Genomic DNA, 19,313 nt, shown 5'->3' with positions numbered 1-19,313 from the left:
ACTTGTATCATTGCTCGATTAATTGCTGTGAGAAGCATATTCTGCTTTGTACCTCTTATGGCACCTGCAAGATAAGCATTAAAAAGAGTGACTATTTTCAAGGGTAGGCTTTGTCTGTCTATATCCGGACATAGTGACAATTAAAACTGTTATACGAACAACTTATGACTGATAAAGTTAACAATACTCATCTGTACAGAAACTAAGGGGGTGAACCCACATGTATCTGTGTATGTGACTGCACGTATATAAAAAGAACCGTATTTGCTTCAGAGGAGAGAGACCTTCAAAGCAGCCTCCGAGAGAGAGTGCTTAAGGAGGGTTCTCTCGGGTAACTTGCTAATAAAGAGTTAAAGTTACTTTCACTGTAGTACGTGGTGTCTTTGCATCGGGTAGATCGAAAGAAGTTTACAACATTACACGTACAGCTCAGTTACATATGTGCTTTCATCACTACCGCCAGAAAGAACAAGATTTCTTGGACTCTTCTTGCCCACCAGCAATACACTTAGAAAAATTTCCATTGAAAATGTATATCTAGATGCTGGAAAGTGTGCTGCCATTACACTCCATTAACCTTATGGTGCATGCATTCAGTTAAAAGAACAACTACTTAATTACTTCTGGTATTTAAGTTTCACAGTTTGAGAATACTTACCACTCTTTACTTCTTACTAAACAAAATATTAAAATGTACACTGTCATTTGTAATTTATTTTAGTAAGAGGAAAGAAATTATTAATTCCTAAATCTTCTAAACAAGCTTCTACTTAAAGCAGAAAAATCTGTGAAGGAAGACATTTTAAACAGGTTGAAATTGATCCGTGTGCCAGGTCTAGATGCATGACTTCATCAATTAGAAAATAACAGTAAAGTTTCTGACTTATGCTTTACAAAAGCAAACAGCCTCTACCTTCAGCTTTAGTAAATATCTCCAACCCTATTTACTGACACTTCACTTCATTTGAAAGACTTTGGTAGGTTCTGGTATTTTTGAGTTGCTGTTACAAATGGAAGTTGCTATTCGGTGTGCTGTACCCGGAAAAAAAATTACATTTTCTTTCTTTCTTTATCAATCTTTTTATTAGTTAAATAAAAAAGTACATATATATATATATATATAAACAAGAGAATTATCACAAATATCTATATCAATAGTAGTTTGAATAAAAGGAAAAATAACATTATCAAGATTAAGACAAAGTATTAATCTAATAGTATATAATAAAGAGAAGGGTGATTGATTCTCCTCTTATCCATAAAAAGAAAAAAGATAAAGGAACTTTTATAATTGACATAAACAGAAAGAAAAAACCCCAAAACACCAAAAAAAGAACTGGGCAGCTCATTTAGCTACACTCTCCCTGGTACTGAAGATCACAGTAACTGGCCAATGTATCATTGGAGGGAGCAAATTCTGCATGACTACAGGTGTTCAGAGTCATACGCCTCAGAAACAAGCCCTTCGGCCCCTTGTCCATATCACAGAGCACCCATCTACACTAATCCCATTTGGCCTGTTGCCTTCTATGCCTTGCCAATTCAAGTGCTTACTTTGACATTTAAATGTTTCAAGTTGAGCATTAGTGTCATAGACCACTAAAGCACAGAAACAGGCCCTTTGGTCCATCTAGGCAGTGCAGAATAGTTACTCCACCTAGTCCCATCTATATAGTTCTCCACACCCTTCCCATCCACTGTCCATCTTATCAACTGGGAATAATGTTGTTGTGTAGCTGAAGACTAACCTCAATGTTATCCAAAATAGCAAACTCTTCAACTGCAATCTTATTAATTACACATCTCACTTTTACATCTACATAATTAATGCCAATAACAAAAAGTGAGAACAGTAATTCTGATGTGATCGGTACACTTCTAATCACAGGCTTACATCTTAATTACCATCAAGATAGCAGATATGGCATCAAATTATTTTATTAATACTTAATGCATTACAGGTGAGGCAATTTTGTGTCTCATCTGAAAACAATCCTAACCACCCAGTAAAAATCAAGTTTGATGTTGTGCTCGTGACATGAAATCCACAAAATTAACAACCTTGTCACAGGCGACACAATAATGGCAGCATCTGCCAGACCACCAACCTATCCCTGCATATGGAACAATGTTAGTTCCTCAAGGAGAAACATTTGAACAACTTCCAAAATGTTAGTCAAGTCAGATATTTAGAGTAATATAGCACAGAAACAGGCCAATCACAGACAAGAAAAAAAATCTACCAAAGAGTACAGTCAACTTTGAGCCGAAACCCTTCGGCAGGACTAGAGAAAAAAAGCTTCAGACTAGATGTAAAGGGTGGGGGGAGGGAAGAAAAAACATAAGATGATAGGTGAAACCTGGAGGGAGAAAAATATAGTAAAGAGCTGGGAAGTTGACTAGTGAAAGAGACAGAAGGCCATGGTAGGAAGAAAAGTGAGGAGAAGCACCAGAGGGAGATGATGGGTGGGCAAGAAGATAAGGTGAGAGAGGGAAAAGGGGATGGAAAATGGTGAAGGGGAGGGAGGGTGGAAGGCATTATGGAAGTTTGAGAAATTGATGTTCATGCCATCAGGTTGGAGGCTACCCAAACAGAATACAAGGTGTTGTTCCTCCATCCCACGTGTGACCTCATCACAACAGTAGAGGAATAGGAATGGAAGTAGAATTAAAATGAGTGGCCAATGGGAGATCTCACTTTTCTTGGTGGACAGAGCATAGGCGCTCAGCGATGCGGTCTCCCAATCTATATTGGGTCTCACCAATATACAGGAGGCTACACCAGGAGCACCAAACATAGTATATGACCCCAACAGACTCACAGGTGAACTGTTGCCTCACCTGGAAGGACTGTTTACTCTTTTCTATAGATGCTGCCTGACTTGCTAAGTTCCTCCGGTATTTTGTGTGTATATGCTGCTTAACAAGATAAGAGCTCATGGTATTAGAGGTAAAGTACTAGCATGAATAGAAGATTGGCTGAATGGCAGAAGGTAAAAGTGGGAATAAAGGGGGCCTTTTCTGGTTGGCTGCCAACGACTGGTGGTGTTCCACAGGTGTGGGTGTTGAGACCGTTTCTTCTCATGTTATACTGCTATGTCAATGATTTGGATGACGGAATTGATGGGTTTGTGGCCAAATTAGCAGACGATATGACGATAGGTGGAGGGGCAGGTAGTGTTGAAAAAGCAGGGAGTCTGAAGAAGAACTTGGACAAATTAGGAGAATAGGCAAAGAAGTAGCAGATGAAATATAGTGCAAGGAAATTCATGGTCATGACTTTGTAGAAGGAATAAAAGCGTACATTATTTTCTAAACAAGAAGAAAATTCAGAAATCAAAGTTGTAAAGGGACGTGGGAGTCCTTGTGCAGGATTCCCGGAAGGTTAACTTGTACATGAAGTCGGTGGTATGGAACGCAAAAGTAACGTTACCATTCACTTTGAGAGGACTAGAATATAAAAGCAAAGATGTAATGCTAAGGCTTTATAAAGCATTGGTCAGACTGCACTGGGAGGACTGAGAGTGGTTTTGGGCCCCTTATCTGAGAAAAGTTGTGCAGCATTGGAGAGAGTCCAGAGGAGGTTCATGAGAAATATTCCAGGAATGAAAGAGTTAATATACAAGGATCATTTGATGGCTCTGGGCCTGCACTCACTGGAGTTCAATGAGGTGAGAGGATCTCACTGAAATCTATCAAATACTGAAAGGGCTAATAGAGTGAATATAGACAGGATGCTTCCTATAGTTGGGGAGGCTAGGGCCAGAATAGAGATTTATATTTATATAAATTTATAACAGAGATGAGGAGGAATTTCTTTTGCCAGAAGGAAGCAAATCTGTGGAATTCATTGTCATAGATGGCTGTGGAGGCCAAGTTATTGAGTATATTTGAAGTGTATGCTGAAGTTTCTTGAATAGCCAGGGCTTCTAAGGGTAAAGGGGAGAAGGCAGAAGAATGGGGTTGTGAGAAATAATGAATCTGTCATGGAATGGTGGAGCAGACTCAAAGGGCTGAATGGCCTAATTTGCTCCTATGTCTTATGGCCCAACTTTAAAGCTACTGTTAAATTAATGGATTGTATACAACTGTTTGTAATATATGGATGATTTATACTGACAAAATTTAAAGTTAAGTCTTGCACAATTCCCTGACAGTATACATTATATTGTGGTTATTTTTGTGTCAGTCTCAGGGTTTGCCAGTGATATTCACTTCTTGTTTAATGCTTTACTGACAGCCTTGGTGGCTTTTACAATTTTAAAGTTGAGTAAATGCGGATACTGACTGATAAATGCATGAACAAAAGCAGCAACGAAGTTTATTTTTAAACTATTTGCTGAATATGTATATTATTCTATCAATGTGATAACTAATAGTTCTGATTCACTACTATTTAAATAAACATTGGAAGGTTATTGACATTAAACTAACACAATATGTAAATGAAGAAAATAAACTGCAAGCATTAGTCAATAAATTCTCAACATATTTGACACTTTAGTAACTTTGGAGAAATATGCATATTCAAGATGGCCACCAATCATAAACTTTCATGATGCCTTCATTCCTTTGTCATTCATGTCATTGACATTACCAGCTTTCCTAACTGATACATCTTTCAGATTGCTAACATGGTCTTTAATTATTTCATAAACTACCTACTGAATAAATTCTTCTGTCCAAAACAACCAAACTGATGGAAAAGGTACCTTGAACTCTGAGAGCCATTCCTCCACCACCCGTTTGTCTGCTGCCAACATCTTCTCACAACCACAATGTAACCTTTAAAAGGACATATCAGGATTAGAAACATATCTTCAGAAGCAGTTACAACTTAACTTATAATCCAGAAAAAACATCTGTCTTTATATTTTATGATAATTGAGATAATTTGTGCGGTGACCAATCAACAGAGAGGGAGTCCATAAAAAGAACTAAGTTTTCAATTAGGTCCACAATCAAGGTTTAAAAGGCAGAGCTTCATTGGTAAAAATAGGATGGTTTGTTAGGTGATTGCATGGCTGAGAAACTGGCACAAGGGGCAGGGGTTCCGATTTATGATTCATTGGGATCTCTTCTGGGAAAGGTACAACTTGTACAAAAGGGATGGGTTACACCGAGACATTTGTTAGAGGGATTTGGCAGAGGGACGGGAACCACAGTGATAGTGCTGAGGATGAGGTAGTTGGTTTAAAACAAAGGAAATCTGAAATGAGACTCCTAGCAAGGAGAAGCTGATGATAGGGCAAAATTGCAGTCAACAGGATGAGTTGCAATGTAAAAGGTAGACAAAACTGAAAAAGGTGAATACAGTATTGAAGGTGTTTTTTTTAATGCACTTAGAACTTGGAATAAGGTAGATAAACTTGTAGCACAGTTACAGATTGGCATGTATGATGTTGTAGGGATCACTGAATCATGGCTGAAAGAAGATTATTGCTGGGAGCTTAATGTCTAAGGATACATATTGTATCAAAAAGACAGCCAGAAGGCAGAATTGGTGGTATAGCTCTGTTGTAAAAAATGAAATCAAATCATTAGAAAGAGATGAAACAAGGTCAGAAAGAGTTGAGTCATGGTAAAGCCAAAGAACTGCGAGGGTAAAAACACCCTGCTGGAAGTTATATACAGGCCCCCAAACAATAGTAAGGATGTGGTCTACAAATTACAATGGGAGATAGAAAATGCATCTCAAAAGGGCAATATTACAATCGTCATGGGGGTTTCAATATGCAGGTAACTGGGAAAATCAGGTTGGTGCTAGCTTCCAAAGAGGGATTTTCTAGAATGGCTTGGAGATGGCTTTTTCGAGCAACTCATGTTGAACCCGCTAGAGGACTGGCTATTCTGGATTGGTTGTTGTGCAATGAACTGGAATTGATCAGAAAGCTTGAGGTAAAAAAAAACCCTAGGAGCAAGTGATCATAATATAATGAAATACACCCTGAAATTTGAGAAACACAAGCTAAAGTCAGATGAATCCCTATTACAGTGGAGTAAAAGGAATTATGGTGGCATGAGAAAAGAGTTGGCCAAAAACTGATTGGAAAAGAGCTCTGGCACGGATGAAGGCAAAGCAGCAATGGGTGAAATTTTTGGAAGCAATTCTGAAGGCAGAAGATACATACATCACAAAAATGAAGAAGAATTCTAAAGGCAAGATGACACAACCATGGTTAACAGACGTCAAAGCCAACATAAAAGCCAAAGAGACAGCATATGATAGAACAAGGATGACTGAGAAGTTACAGGCAACTAAAAGAGTCACCAGAAAGGAAAAGATGGAATACAAAATTAAACGAGCCAATAATATTAAAAGAGGATACCAAAGGTTTCTTCAGATACATAAAGTGTAAAAAAGAGGCAACAGTAGATATCAGACCACTGAAAAATAATGCTGGAGATGTAGTAATGGGGGACAAGGAAATGGCGGACGAACTGAATAAGTATTTTAGCACTGTGGAAGACATGAGCAATACAGTGGAAGTTCCAGGGGTCAGAAGTGTGTGAAGTTCCCATTACTAGGGAAAGTTCTTGGGAAACTGAAAGGTCTGAAGCTAGACAAGTCACCTGGACAAGGTTAGACTACACCCAGAGTTCTGAAAGAAGTGGCTAAAGAGATTGTGGAGGCATTAGTAATTATCACTAGATTCTGAAATGGTTCTGGAAGACAAGACAATTGCAAATGTCAGTCCACTCATCGAGGGAGAGAGGCAGACAAAAGGAAGTTATTGGCCAGTTAGTCTGAGCTCAGTGGTTGAGAAGATGTTGGAATCGATTGTTAAGGATGTGGTTTCAGGGTACTTGGAGGCACATAAAAAAACTGGCCATAGTCATCATGGTTTCCTCAAGGGAATATCTTGCCTAATTCAATTGGGAGAAGTGCGCAGACGCAGCAGTTTGTCATTGCACAAGGCCGCTGAGAAGGTTCCTGGATAAAAGGGGGGCATGCAGTGCAGTCGTCGGAATAGCTCAAGTCAGAGTAGTAGGGCTTTGGCTCATCGGGACTTCAGCGAGGACAGACCTAGACGAGGTAGGGAAGCAAGTTACTTCCATATCGCTTTTTCCCCCCTCAAATTTAATAATAGTGGGTACGATTATAAGGCCAGTTTTCTGCTCTAGGTGACAGATGTGGATATCCAGAAGACTTCCAGCCTCCCTGATGGCCACATCTGTGCCAGGTATACGAGCTGCAGCTCCTTAGAGACTGAATTAGGGAACTGGAGCTGCAGCTTGATGACCTTCGGCTTGTTAGTGAAAGTGAGGAGGTGATCATTAGGAGCTGCAGGCAGGTAGTCACATCTGGGACACAGGACACAGATAACTAGGTATCTATCAGGAGAAGGAAGGGAGAGCATCAGGTAGTGGAGAGCACCCTTGTGGCCGCCCCCCTTACCAATAAGTACTCCATTTCCAGTACTGCTGGGGGGGGGGAATGACCTGCCTTGGGGAAGCAACAGTGGCTGTGCCGCTGGCACTATGTCTGGCCCTGTAGCTCAGAAGGGTAGGGAATGGAACAGGATGGCAGCAGTAATAGCGGGACTCTATAGTTAGGAAAACAGATTGGTGATTCTATGGGCAAAAAAAATAAACTCAGACAGTGGTTTGCCTCCCAGGCGCCAGGGTTCATGATATTTCTGAATGTGTCCACAAAATCCTGAAATGGGAGGGTGAGCAGCCAGAGGTCATGGTACATATTGGTACCAACGACATAGGTAGAAAAAGGGAAGAAGTCCTGAAAACAGAATACAGGGAGTTAAGAAGGAAGCTGAGAAGCAAGACCTCAAGGGTGGTAATTTTGGGATTGCTGCCTGTGCCATGCGACAGCGAGTATAGCAATAGAATGAGGTGGTGGATAAATGCAAGGCTGAAAGATTGAAGCAGGGGCAGGGATCCAGATTTCTGGATCATTGGGAACTCTTCTGGGGCAGGTGTAACCTGTATAAAAAAGACACGTTACACTTGCATCTGAGGGGACCAATATCTTGGTGGGGAGGTTTGCTAATGCATTTGAGGAGGGTTTAAACTAGATTTGTAGGAGGGGTGGGAACCGAAGTGAAGAAATAGAGGATGGGGCAGTTGGTGCACAAGTACAGGCAGCTTCTAGGGAGTTTGTGAGAAATGACAGACAGATGATAGAGCAAAGATGTACTCCCCCTGATGGTTTGAGATGTGTCTATTTTAATGCAAGGAGTATCATAAACAAGGCAGATGAACTTAGGGTGTGGATCAAAACGTGGAACTATGACGATGTGGCCATTACAGAGACTTGGATGTCTCAGGGTCAGGAATGGCTGCTGAGTTTGCCAAGCTTTAGATTAGGGGTAGGCAATCTTAAGCACAAATGATTTTCTAGCATGCATTAATCATTAATTTGAGGCAAACATAACCAGTTTTTTTATGGCATTTATCTGGCCCACCGTCCACTCATTAATACGCGATCCAGCCCACAGAGGCAAAAAGTTGCCGACCCCTGCATTAGATGTTTCAAAAACAGAGGAGGGAGGCAAAAGAGGTGGGGGTGTGGCACTGCTAATCAGAGTTAGTGTCACAGCTGCAGCAAAGGAGAAAGTAACAGAGGAATGATCTACTGAGTCAGTGGGGGTGGAAGTCAGAAAGAGGAAGGGTTTTTTTTAAAAAATAGACCACCCAATAGCAACAGGGACATTAAGGAGCAGATGGGCTGGCAGATTTAGAACAGTGCAATAGTAAAAGGACTGCTGTGATGGGAGCTTTTAACTTTTATTGACTGGCATCTCCTTAGAGCAAGGGGTTTAGATGGGGTGGAGTTTTTTTTAAGCGTGTTCAGAAAGATTTCATGACACAATATGTAGATAAGTCAACTAGTGGAGAGGCCGTACTTGATCTTGGTATTAGGAAACGAATCTGTCAGGTGTCAGATCTCTCGGTGGGAGAGCATTTTGGAGGTAGTGACCACAACTCTATCTCCTTTACCATAGACAAGAGAAAATCTGCAGATGCTGGAAATCCAAGCAACACACAAAAATTGCTGGAGGAACTCAGCAAGCCAGGCAGCATCTATGGAAAAAAGTACAGTCAACATTTCAGGCTGAAACTCTTCAGCAGGACTGGAAAAAAAAGCTGAGGAGTAGATTTAAAAGGTTGGGGGAAGGGAAGAGAGAACCACCAGGTAATAGGTGAAACCTGGAGGGGGAAGGATGAAAGAAAGAGCTGGGAAATTAATTGGTAAGATCAGGTGAGAGAGGGGAAAGGGATGGGAAATGGAGGGGGAGGGAGGTTTGAGGGGCATTACCGGAAGTTAGAGAAATCAATGTTCATGTCATCAAGTTGGAGGCTACTCAAACAGAAAACAAGGTATTATTCCTCCAATTTGACAAGGTACCCCAAGAAAATAAGGAGGCATGGAATCCAAGGGGACATTGCTTTGTGGATCCAGAACTGGCTTGCCCACAGAAGGCAAAGAGTGGTTGTAGATGGGTCATATTCTGCATGGAGATTGGTGACCAATGGAGTGCCTTAGGGATCTCTTCTAGGACCCCTACTCTTCATGATTTTTATAAATGACCTGGATGAGGAAACAGAGGGATGGGTTAGTAAATTTGCTGATGACGTAAAGGTTGGGGGTGTTGTGGATAGTGTTGAGGGCTGTCAGAGGTTCCCACGGGGCTCCCACGGGGCAAATTTAGGATGCAAAATTGGGCTGAGAAGTGGCAGATGGGAGTTCAACCCAGGTAAGAGTGAGGTGGTTCATTTTGGTAGGTCAATTATTATGGCTGAATATAGCATTAATGGTAAGACTCTTGGCAGTGTGAAGGATCAAAGGGATCTTGGGGTCCGAATCCATAGGACGCGCAAAGCTGCTGCACAGGTAGACTCTGTGGTTAAGAAAGCATATGCTGCATTGGCCTTCATCAATCGTAGGATTGAGTTTAGGAGCTGAGAGGTAATGTTGCAGCTATATAGGACCCTGGTCAGACCCCACTTGGAGTACTGTGCTCAGTTCTGGTTGCCTCACTACAGGAATGATGTGGAAATCATAGAAAGGGTGCAGGGGAGATTTACAAGGATGTTGCCTGGATTGGGAGCATGCCTTATGAAAATAGGTTGAGTGAACTCGGTCCTTTTTTCCTTGGAATGATGGAGGATGAGAGGTGACAGGATAGAGGCGTATAAGATGATGAGAGGTATTGTGTGGATAATCAGAGGCTTCTTCCCAGGTCTGAAATGGCTAGCACAAGAAGGCACAGTTTTAAGGTGCTTGGAAGTAGGTTTCCCATGAGGTGGCACGGCAGCAGCAGCCTTTCAGATCTGGTGTTACTTTAATTGTCTATTTTAAGTTTGATACACAATTTTCGATTAGGGCACATGGATAACAGAGTGGCTATCTACAATCCCCAGATACTACTACAATACAGAGATCGCCCAAAAACAAACTTCCACAAAGATCTGCTGGCTGAATTACGCGACGTCGGCTTGCTGAGGGGAACGGGCCTACATTCCTCAGACTTGCCTGATGCTGGTAGCCGGAGATGGAGATGACGAAAGCGATGTGTGAGGAAGCAGAAGCGAGGCAAATGGGCAGGGGTCCGTGCCAGGCTAAAAGCAAACCCTAGCCGGCCAGCTCTCCCATCCATTCTGCTCTCCAATGTCCGCTCCCTGGACAATAAAATGGACTACATCCGACTCCAACGTAATACTCGGCGGGAGTACAGAGTTTGTTCCGCGTATGTCTTCACAGAGACATGGCTCACTGATGGGATTTCAGACGCTGCCTTCCAGCTTTGTTTCGTTCGGTCAGAGATGCAGCTGTCTCCGGTAAGGCTCGTGGTAGTGGCTTGTGTGTTTACATCAACACGGAATGGTGTAAGAACTCTGTGCTGGTTTCCAGACACTGCTCATCGCTAGTGGAGTTTGTGGCAGTTTGATGCAGACCATTTTATTTGCCACGGGAATTCACCTCTGTCCTTATATTCGGTGTGTACATTCCCCCAGCGCTAATGCTAAGGAGGCACTCTGTGAACTGAACGGGGCTGTTAGCAAACTGCAGAACGCACACCCTGATGGACTGTGTATTGTCACCGGTGATTTTAACCATGCGAACCTTAAGCCAGTGCTCCCCAAATTCTATCAGAACGTGCACTTTGCAACAAAAGGGGAGAACGTGTTGGACCTGGTTTACACAAACATCCCCAATGCGTACCAGGCAGAGCCCCGCCCCCACCTCAGATACTCAGACCACATCTCTGTTATGCTAATCCCAGTATACAGACCACTCATCAGGTGCTCCAGACCAGTTCAGAAGCAGGTGAAAATATGGCCAACAGGAGCCATCTCTGCTCTTCAAGACTGCTTTGAGCACACTGACTGGCACATGTTCAGGGAGGATGCAACTGATGGCGACTCTACCAACTTAGAGGAGCACACAGCGTCAGTGACCAGCTACATCAGCAAGTGCACTGATGATGTTACTCTGTCCAAGACCGTCACTATACATGCCAACCAGAAGCCATGGATGACCGCAGAGGTGCGTGCGCTGCTGAGGTCCTGCGACTCCGTCTTCAGAGCAGGCGACAAGGCAGCTCTAACAACAGCAAGGACCAAACTGCCCCGAGCCATCAGAGGAGCAAAGTGTGCACACGCCCAGCTAATCCACAGCCACTTCCAGGGCAGCGGCGACATGCGGTGCATGTGGAAAGGCATCCAAGACATCACCAATTACAAGACAACATCACCTGACTGTGCAGGTGATGCCTCCATCCCAGATGCGCTGAATAACTTCTACGCCCGGTTTGAGGCGGAAAATGACGTGGTGGCGAGGAAGTCCACCCCTCCTACAAACGACCAGGTGCCGTGTCTCACCGTGGCCGACGTGAGAAGAACCCTGTGCAGGGTCAACCCATGGAAGGCTGCTGGACCAGATAACATCCCTGGTAGAGTGCTCAGAGGATGTGCAGATCAGCTAGCAGATGTTCTCACTGACATCTTCAACATCTCCCTGAGCAGCGCCACCATTCCAACATGCTTCAAGGCCGCCACCATTGTCCCCGTGCCAAAGAAGTCTTCAGTGTCCTGCCTAAATGACTACCGTCCCGTTGCACTTACATCCATCATCATGAAGTGTTTCGAGAGGCTCATCATGAGGTATATCAAGACCCTGCTGCCCCCTTCACTGGACCCCCTGCAGTTTGTGTACCGTCCCAACTGCTCAACAGATGATGCCATTGCCATCACCCTCCACCTGGCCCTATCCCACCTGGACAAAAAAGACACATATGTTCTGATGCTGTTCATAGACTTCAGTTCAGCATTCAACACAATCATCCCTCAGAAACTGATTGGAAAGCTGAGCCTACTGGGCCTGAACATCTCCCTCTGCAACTGGATCCTAGACTTCCTGACTGGGAGACCTCAGTCAGTCCGGATCAGGAGCAACATCTCCAACACCATCACACTGAGCATGGGGGCTCCCCAGGATTGCGTGCTCAGTCCACTGCTGTTCACTCTGCTGACCCACGACTGTGCTGCAACACACAGCTCGAACCATATCATCAAGTTCGCCAATGATACGACCGTGGTGGGTCTCATCAGCAAGAACGATGAGTCAGCTTACAGAGAAGAGGTGCAGCGGCTAACGGACTGGTGCAGAGCCAACAACCTGTCTCTTAATGTGAACAAAACAAAAGAGATGGTTGTTGACTTCAGGAGGGCACGGAGCAACCACTCACCGCTGAACATCGACGGCTCCTCAGTAGAGATTGTAAACAGTAGCAAATTTCTTGGTGTTCACCTGACGGAGAATCTCACCTGGTCCCTCAACACCAGCTCCATAGCAAAGAAAGCCCAGCAGCGTCTCTACTTTTTGCGAAGGCTGAGGAAAGTCCATCTCCCACCCCCCATCCTCATCACATTCTACAGGGGTTGTGTTGAGAGCATCCTGAGCAGCTGCATCACTGCCTGATTCAGAAATTGCACCATCTCGGATCGCAAGACCCTGCAGCGGATAGTGAGGTCAGCTGAGAAGATCATCGGGGTCTCTCTTCCCTCCATCACGGACATTTACACTACACACTGCATCCACAAAGTAAACAGCATTATGAAGAACCCCATGCACCCCTCATACAATCTCTTCTCCCTCCTGCCATCTGGGAAAAGGCACCGAAGCATTCAGGCTCTCACGACCAGACTATGTAACAGTTTCTTCCCCCAAGCTATCAGACTCCTCAATACCCAGAGCCTCGTCTGACACCTTGCCCTATTGTCCTGTTTATTATATATTGTAATGCCTGCACTGTTTTGTGCACGTCATGCAGTCCTGGGTCTGTAGTCTAGTGTAGTTGTTGTGTGTGTGTTTTTTTCTCTCTGTGTTGTTTTTTATGTAGTTCAGTCTAGTTTTTGTAATGTGTCATGTAACACCATGGTCCTGAAAAACGTTGTCTCATTTTTACTATGTACTGTACCAGCAGTTATGGTCGAAATGACATTAAAAGTGACTTGACTTCACTCTGAGGAACACCACTAGACACTGGCAGACAATACTCGAAGCCTGGACTGACACCTTGCCCTACTGTCCTGTTTATTATCTATCTATCTATTTATTTATTATTGTAAATGCCTGCACTTTTTTTGTGCACTTTATGCAGTCCTGTGTAGGTCTGTAGTCTAGTGTAGCTTTCTCTGTGTTTTTTTTAATTACATAGTTCAGTCTAGTTTTTTGTACTGTGTCATGTAACACCATGGTCCTGAAAAACATTGTCTCATTTTTACTATGCACTGTACCAGCAGTTATGGTCGAAATGACAATAAAAGTGACTTGACTACAGAGGAGATGTCATGGCTAAGCTTTTTTTTTTAAAACACAGAGTGGCGAGTGCGTGGAAAGTAGCTGCCAGCGATGGTAGTGGAGGCGGATACGACAGGGTCTTTTAAGAGACTCCTGGGCAGGTACATGGAGCTCAGAAAAATAGAGGGCTATGGGTAACCCTAGGTAATTTCACAGGTAAGGCCATGTTCAGCACAGCTTTGTGGCCGAAGGGCCTGTATTGTGCTTTAGGTTTTCTATGTTTCTAACCTAAGTGTGGCCTCACCACGACAGTGGAGGAGGCAATGGATGGCCATATAGGAATGGGAATGGGAAGTGGAATTAAAATCGGTGGCCACTGGGAGATCCCATTTGTTCTGGCGGACGAAGCGTAGATACTTGGTGAGGTTGTCTCCCCATCTACATCGGGTCTCACCAATGTATAAGAGGCCACACCGGGAGCACCAAACACAGTGTATGACCCAAACAGACTCACAGGTGATGTGTCGCCTCACCTGGAAGGACCGTTTAGGGCCCTGAATGGTAGTCAAGGAGGCGGTGTAGGGGCAGGTGTAGCACTTGTTCTGCTTACCAGGAGGGAGATCAGTGGAGAGGAACGAATGGACAAGGAAGTCACATCAGAAAGCAGAAAGTTGGGGGCGGGGGGAGGAATCGAAAGATGTGCTTGGTGGTGGGATCTCGTTGCAGGTGGTGGAAGTTTCAAAGAATTATGTGCTGAACGCAGGGGCTGGTGGGGTGGTAGGTGAGGATGAGGAACCCCATCCCTGGTAGGGTGGCGGGAGGATGGGGTAAGAGCATATATTTGTGAAATGGAAGAGATATTGTTGAGGACAGCATTGACGGTAGAGGCTGGTGAGGTGGTAGGGAAGGATAACGCCATCCCCTTTTCTCAATTCCTATGTCTCTGTCACATCTTCTCTCAGGATGAAGCTTTTCATTCTAGAATGAAGGAGATGTCATCCTTTATCAAAGAAAGGGGCCTCCCTTCCTCCCCCAACAATGCTGCCTTCAACTGTATCTCTTCCATTTCACGCATGTCTGCTCTTACCTGATTCTCCCACCGCCCTACCAGGGATAGGGTTCCTCTTGTCCTCACCTATCAACCCACCAGTCTCCACGTCCAGCACATAATTCTCTGAAACTTCCGCCACCTCCAACTGGATCCCACCACCAAGCACATCTTTCCATCCCCCCTCCCCACTTGCTGATTTGCAAGGGGATCGCTCCCTACACGATTCCTTTGTCCATTCATCCCTTTGCAATGATCTTCCTTCTGGCACTTATCCTTGCAAGTGGAACAAGTGCTACATCTACCGACCCCCCCCCCCCCCCCACTACCATCCAAGGCCCTAAACAGTCCTTCCAGGTGAGGCCACATTACACCTGTGAGTCTGTTGTCATTCACTGTGTTCGGTGCTCCCGGTGTGGCCTCCTGTACATTGGTGAGCATCTCAATAAGGAGTTTGATAAGGTTCCCCATGCAAGGCTCATTCAGAAAGGAGCTATGGAATCCAAGGAAACTTTGCTTTGTGAATCTAGAATCGGCTTGCCCACAGAAAGCAAAGGGTAGTTGTACAAACGTACATGGTTCGTATTCTGTATGGAGATCGGTGACAAGTGGTATTCCACAGGGATCTGTTCTGGGACCCCTCCTCTCTGTGATGTTTAAAAATGACCTGGATAAGGAAGTAGAAGGGTGGGTTAATAAGTTCGCTGATGACATAAAGGTTGGGGGTATTGTGGTTAGTCTGGAGGGTTGTCAGAGGTTACAGCAGAACATCAATAAGATGCAGAACTGGGCTAATAAGTGGCAGATGGAGTTCAATCCAGACAAGTATGAAGTGGTTCATTTTGGCAAGCCAAATTTGAAGATAGAATAGTATTAATGGTAAGACTATTGGCAGTGTGGAGGATCAGAGTTCTTGGTGTCCGTGTCCATAGGACACTCAAAGCTGCTGCGGAGGTTTACAGTATTGTTAAGAAGGCATATGGTGTGTTGGCATCCATCAACCATGGGATTGAGTTCAGCTATGTAAGACCTTGGTCAGACCCCAGTTGGAGTACTGTGTTCAGTTCTGGTCATCTCATTATAGGAAGGATGTGGATGCTATAGAAAGAGTGCAGAGGAGATTTACAAGGATGTTGCCTGGATTGGAGTGTGTGCCTTATGATAATAGGTTGAGTTAACTTGGCTTTTTCTCCATGGAGTGACAGAAGATGAGAGTTGACCTGATAGATGTGTGAGGAGAAGGATTGATCATGTAGATAGCCAGAGGTATTTCCCCAGAGCTGAAATGGCTTACACAAGGGGGCATAGTTTTAAGGTGCTTGGAAGTAGGTACAGGGGAGACGCCAGGAGTAAGTTTTTCCACACAGAGAGTGGGTGGGTGCATGGAATGCACTGCCAGCGACAATGGTGGAAGCGGATACAATAGGGTCTTTTAAGAGACACTTAGACATGTACATTGAGCTTAGAAAAATAGATGGTAGAGTAAATCTAGGCATTTTCTAGAGTGGGTTACATGGTCAGCAGAACATTGTGGGCCAAAGGGCCTATAATGTACTATAGATTTCAATGTTCTAAATCTGTTCAAATTCTTTGAAGAAATAACAAGCAGGATAGACAAAGGAGAATTGGCTATTGTGCAGCTGGATTTACAGAAGGCCGTTAACAAGATACGACACATGAGGATGCTTAACAAATTACAAGCCATGGTATTAAAGGAAAGATTCTAGCATGGATAAAACAGTGGCTGATTGGCAGAAGGCAAAGAGTGGGAATAAAGGAAGCCTTTTCTGGTTGGCTGTCAGAGACTAGTGGTGTTGCACTGGGGTCTGTGTTGTGACCGATTCTTTTTATGTTATATGTGAATGGTTTTGAATGATGGAATTGATGGCCTTGTTGCAAAGTTTGCAGACTATACGAAGATAGGTGGAGGGGCAGGTAATTTTGAGGAAGTAGAGAGGCTACAGAAGGAAGAATGGGCAAAGAAGAGGCTGAATGAATCCAGTGTCCAGACATGTATGGTCATGCATTTTGGTCGAAGAAATGAAATGGGAGTCTATTTCCTAAATTGAGAGACAATTCAAAAATCTGAGGCGCAAAGAAACTTAAGAGTTCTTGTGCAGGACTCCCTAAATGTTAATTTGCAGGTTCAGTGTGGTTAAAGCATTGGCTGATCGGTAGGAGGCAGCGAGTGGAAGTAAAAGGATCCACATCAGGTTGGCTGCCAGTTGACTTAGTGGTGTTCCGCAGGGGTTGGTGTTGGAACCATTTCTTTTTATGCTGTTTATCAATGATTTAGATGATGGAATAGATGGCTTTGTTGCCAAGTTTGCGGACTGGTGGAGGGGCAGGTAGTGTTGCGGAGACAGGAAGACTGCAGAAGGACTTAGACAGATTAGGAGAATGGGCAAGAAAGTGGCAAATGAAATACATTGTTGGAAAATGCATAATGATACACTTTGGTAGTAGAAATAAATGTGCAGACTATTTTCTAAATGGGGAGAAAAAGCAAAAATCTGAAATGCAAAGGGATTTGGGAGCCCTTGTGCAGAACACCCTGAAGGTTGACTTGCAGGTTGAGTCGGTGGTGAGAAAAGTATTCATCTCCAAGAGGTCTAGAATACATGAACAGGGATGTGATGCAAAGGTTTTATAAGGCACTGGTGAGGCCTCACCTTGAGTACTGTGGACAGTTTTGGGCTCCTCATCTAAGAAAAGATGTGCTGGCATTAGAAAAGGTCCAGAGGCAGTTCACAAGGACAACTCCAGGAATGAAAGAGTTATCACACAAGGAACGTTTGTTGGCTCTGTGTGGTGAACTAGATATACCTGTCTGACTGCTCCTGTGGCTCCTCCCAAGACCCTGCTGACTACCCCTGTGGCTCCTCCCACAGACCCCTGTATAAAGGCGACTGTGGCCTGCTGCTCTCCCTCATTTCCCCAGGATGTAGTGTTGTTCTTCAGTCAATAAAATTGATGCACCATCAATAACTCACGCCGCCCAGCACCATGCCGATAGCTGTGCTGCTGACACTATTTGCAACCTCTCCACCCTCAAGATCCCTCCCCCATCGCTGTTCACCAACCTGACCCCCGACTGTAAACCTGTGGCAACTAAAAGTAGGAGGTACAGTGCGGGGGACAGGGCCTTTATTCATTCAGAGGTGCAGCGGCTGCTCAGGGAGGGGATCATTGAGCCAAGCACAAGCCCATGGCGGTCCCAGGTGGTCGTTGTTCGGACTGGGCAGAAAAATAGGATGGTTGTGGACTACAGCCAGACCATCAATAGATTCACGCAGCTTGACGCGTACCCCCTACCCCGCATCGCGGATATGGTCAACCAGATAGCTCAGTACAAGGTGTACTCGACAATTGATCTGAAATCCGCTTATCACCAGCTCCCCATCCGCCCAGAGGACCGCCCCTACACCGCCTTCGAGGCGGGTGGCAGGCTCTATCACTTTCTGCGCGTCCCATTTGGTGTCACAAATGGGGTCTCAGTCTTCCAGAGGGAGATGGACCGGATGGTGGACCAGTACAAACTGACGGCCACATTTCCCTATCTAGATAACATCACCATCTGTGGTCGCGACTGGTCGGACCATGACGCCAACCTCCAACGTTTTTTCCAGGTGGCCGATGCTTTGAACCTCACTTATAACAAGGACAAGTGTGTGTTCAGAACCACACGACTCGCTATCCTTGGGTATGTCGTGGAGAACGGGGTCATTGGCCCCGACCCCGACCGTATGCGCCCCCTGTTAGAACTCCCTCTTCCCACTACTCTCAAGGCCCTCCGGCGGTGCCTGGGTTTTTTTTCCTATTACGCCCAATGGGTTCCCCATTACGCAGACAAGGCCCGCCCCCTGGTCAAGTCTACCACCTTTCCCCTCTCTGCCGAGGCCCGCGCGGCCTTCAGCTGCATTAAAGGGGACATTGCCAAAGCAACGATGCATGCGGTAGACGAGACCATTCCCTTCCAAGTAGAGAGTGACGCCTCTGACGTCGCGCTGGCTGCTACCCTCAATCAAGAAGGCAGGCCAGTGGCGTTTTTTTCTCGTACCCTTCAAGGCTCTGAACTTCGGCACTCCACGGTGGAGAAAGAAGCCCAAGCCATAGTGGAAGCTATTCGGCACTGGAGGCACTATCTCGCCGGCAGAAGGTTCACCTTGCTGACCGACCAGCGCTCGGTTGCGTTCATGTTCAGCAGCCAACAGCGGGGCAAAATCAAAAATGATAAAATTTTGCGTTGGAGAATAGAACTCTCCACCTATACTTACGATATCCTGTACCGGCCTGGCAGGCTCAATGAACCGTCTGATGCCCTATCCCGGGGACCGTGTGCTAGTGCCCAGCTCGACCAGCTGTATGCCCTTCATGCCCAACTTTGCCACCCGGGGGTCACCCGGTTTTATCACTTCATTAAAGCCCGGAACCTGCCGTACTCCCTGGAGGACATCAGGACGATGACCAGGAACTGCCAGATCTGCGCTGAGTGCAAAC

The 19,313-nt window shown here is 44.9% G+C and overlaps 1 protein-coding gene across 5 annotated transcripts in view; it reads right to left on the bottom strand.

Moving 5' to 3' along the window:
* Positions 1 to 19,313, bottom strand: part of hycc1 (hyccin PI4KA lipid kinase complex subunit 1) — a 153,605-nt gene that overhangs the window by 113,550 nt on the left and 20,742 nt on the right. For 3 of the 5 annotated variants that reach the window (XM_073024618.1, XM_073024621.1, XM_073024622.1), the window contains exons 1-2: positions 15,389 to 15,459; positions 4,713 to 4,785 (exon numbers count right to left, since the gene is read on the bottom strand). The exons of 1 other annotated variant lie outside the window; for it this stretch is intronic. In XM_073024618.1, coding sequence (XP_072880719.1) covers positions 4,713 to 4,785; positions 15,389 to 15,390 — 75 coding nt within the window. In that variant the 5' untranslated portion in view covers positions 15,391 to 15,459. Of the gene's footprint in view, positions 1 to 4,712; positions 4,786 to 15,388; positions 15,460 to 19,313 lie in introns of those variants that run through there. One more of the 5 variants, XM_073024619.1, reaches the window with a different exon arrangement.

The sequence above is a fragment of the Hemitrygon akajei genome, chromosome 20 (genome assembly GCF_048418815.1).
Source record: "Hemitrygon akajei chromosome 20, sHemAka1.3, whole genome shotgun sequence".
Taxonomy (NCBI): domain Eukaryota; kingdom Metazoa; phylum Chordata; class Chondrichthyes; order Myliobatiformes; family Dasyatidae; genus Hemitrygon; species Hemitrygon akajei.
Note: the sequence above shows the minus strand (reverse complement) of the source record. Positions and strands in the feature narration are given on the sequence as shown.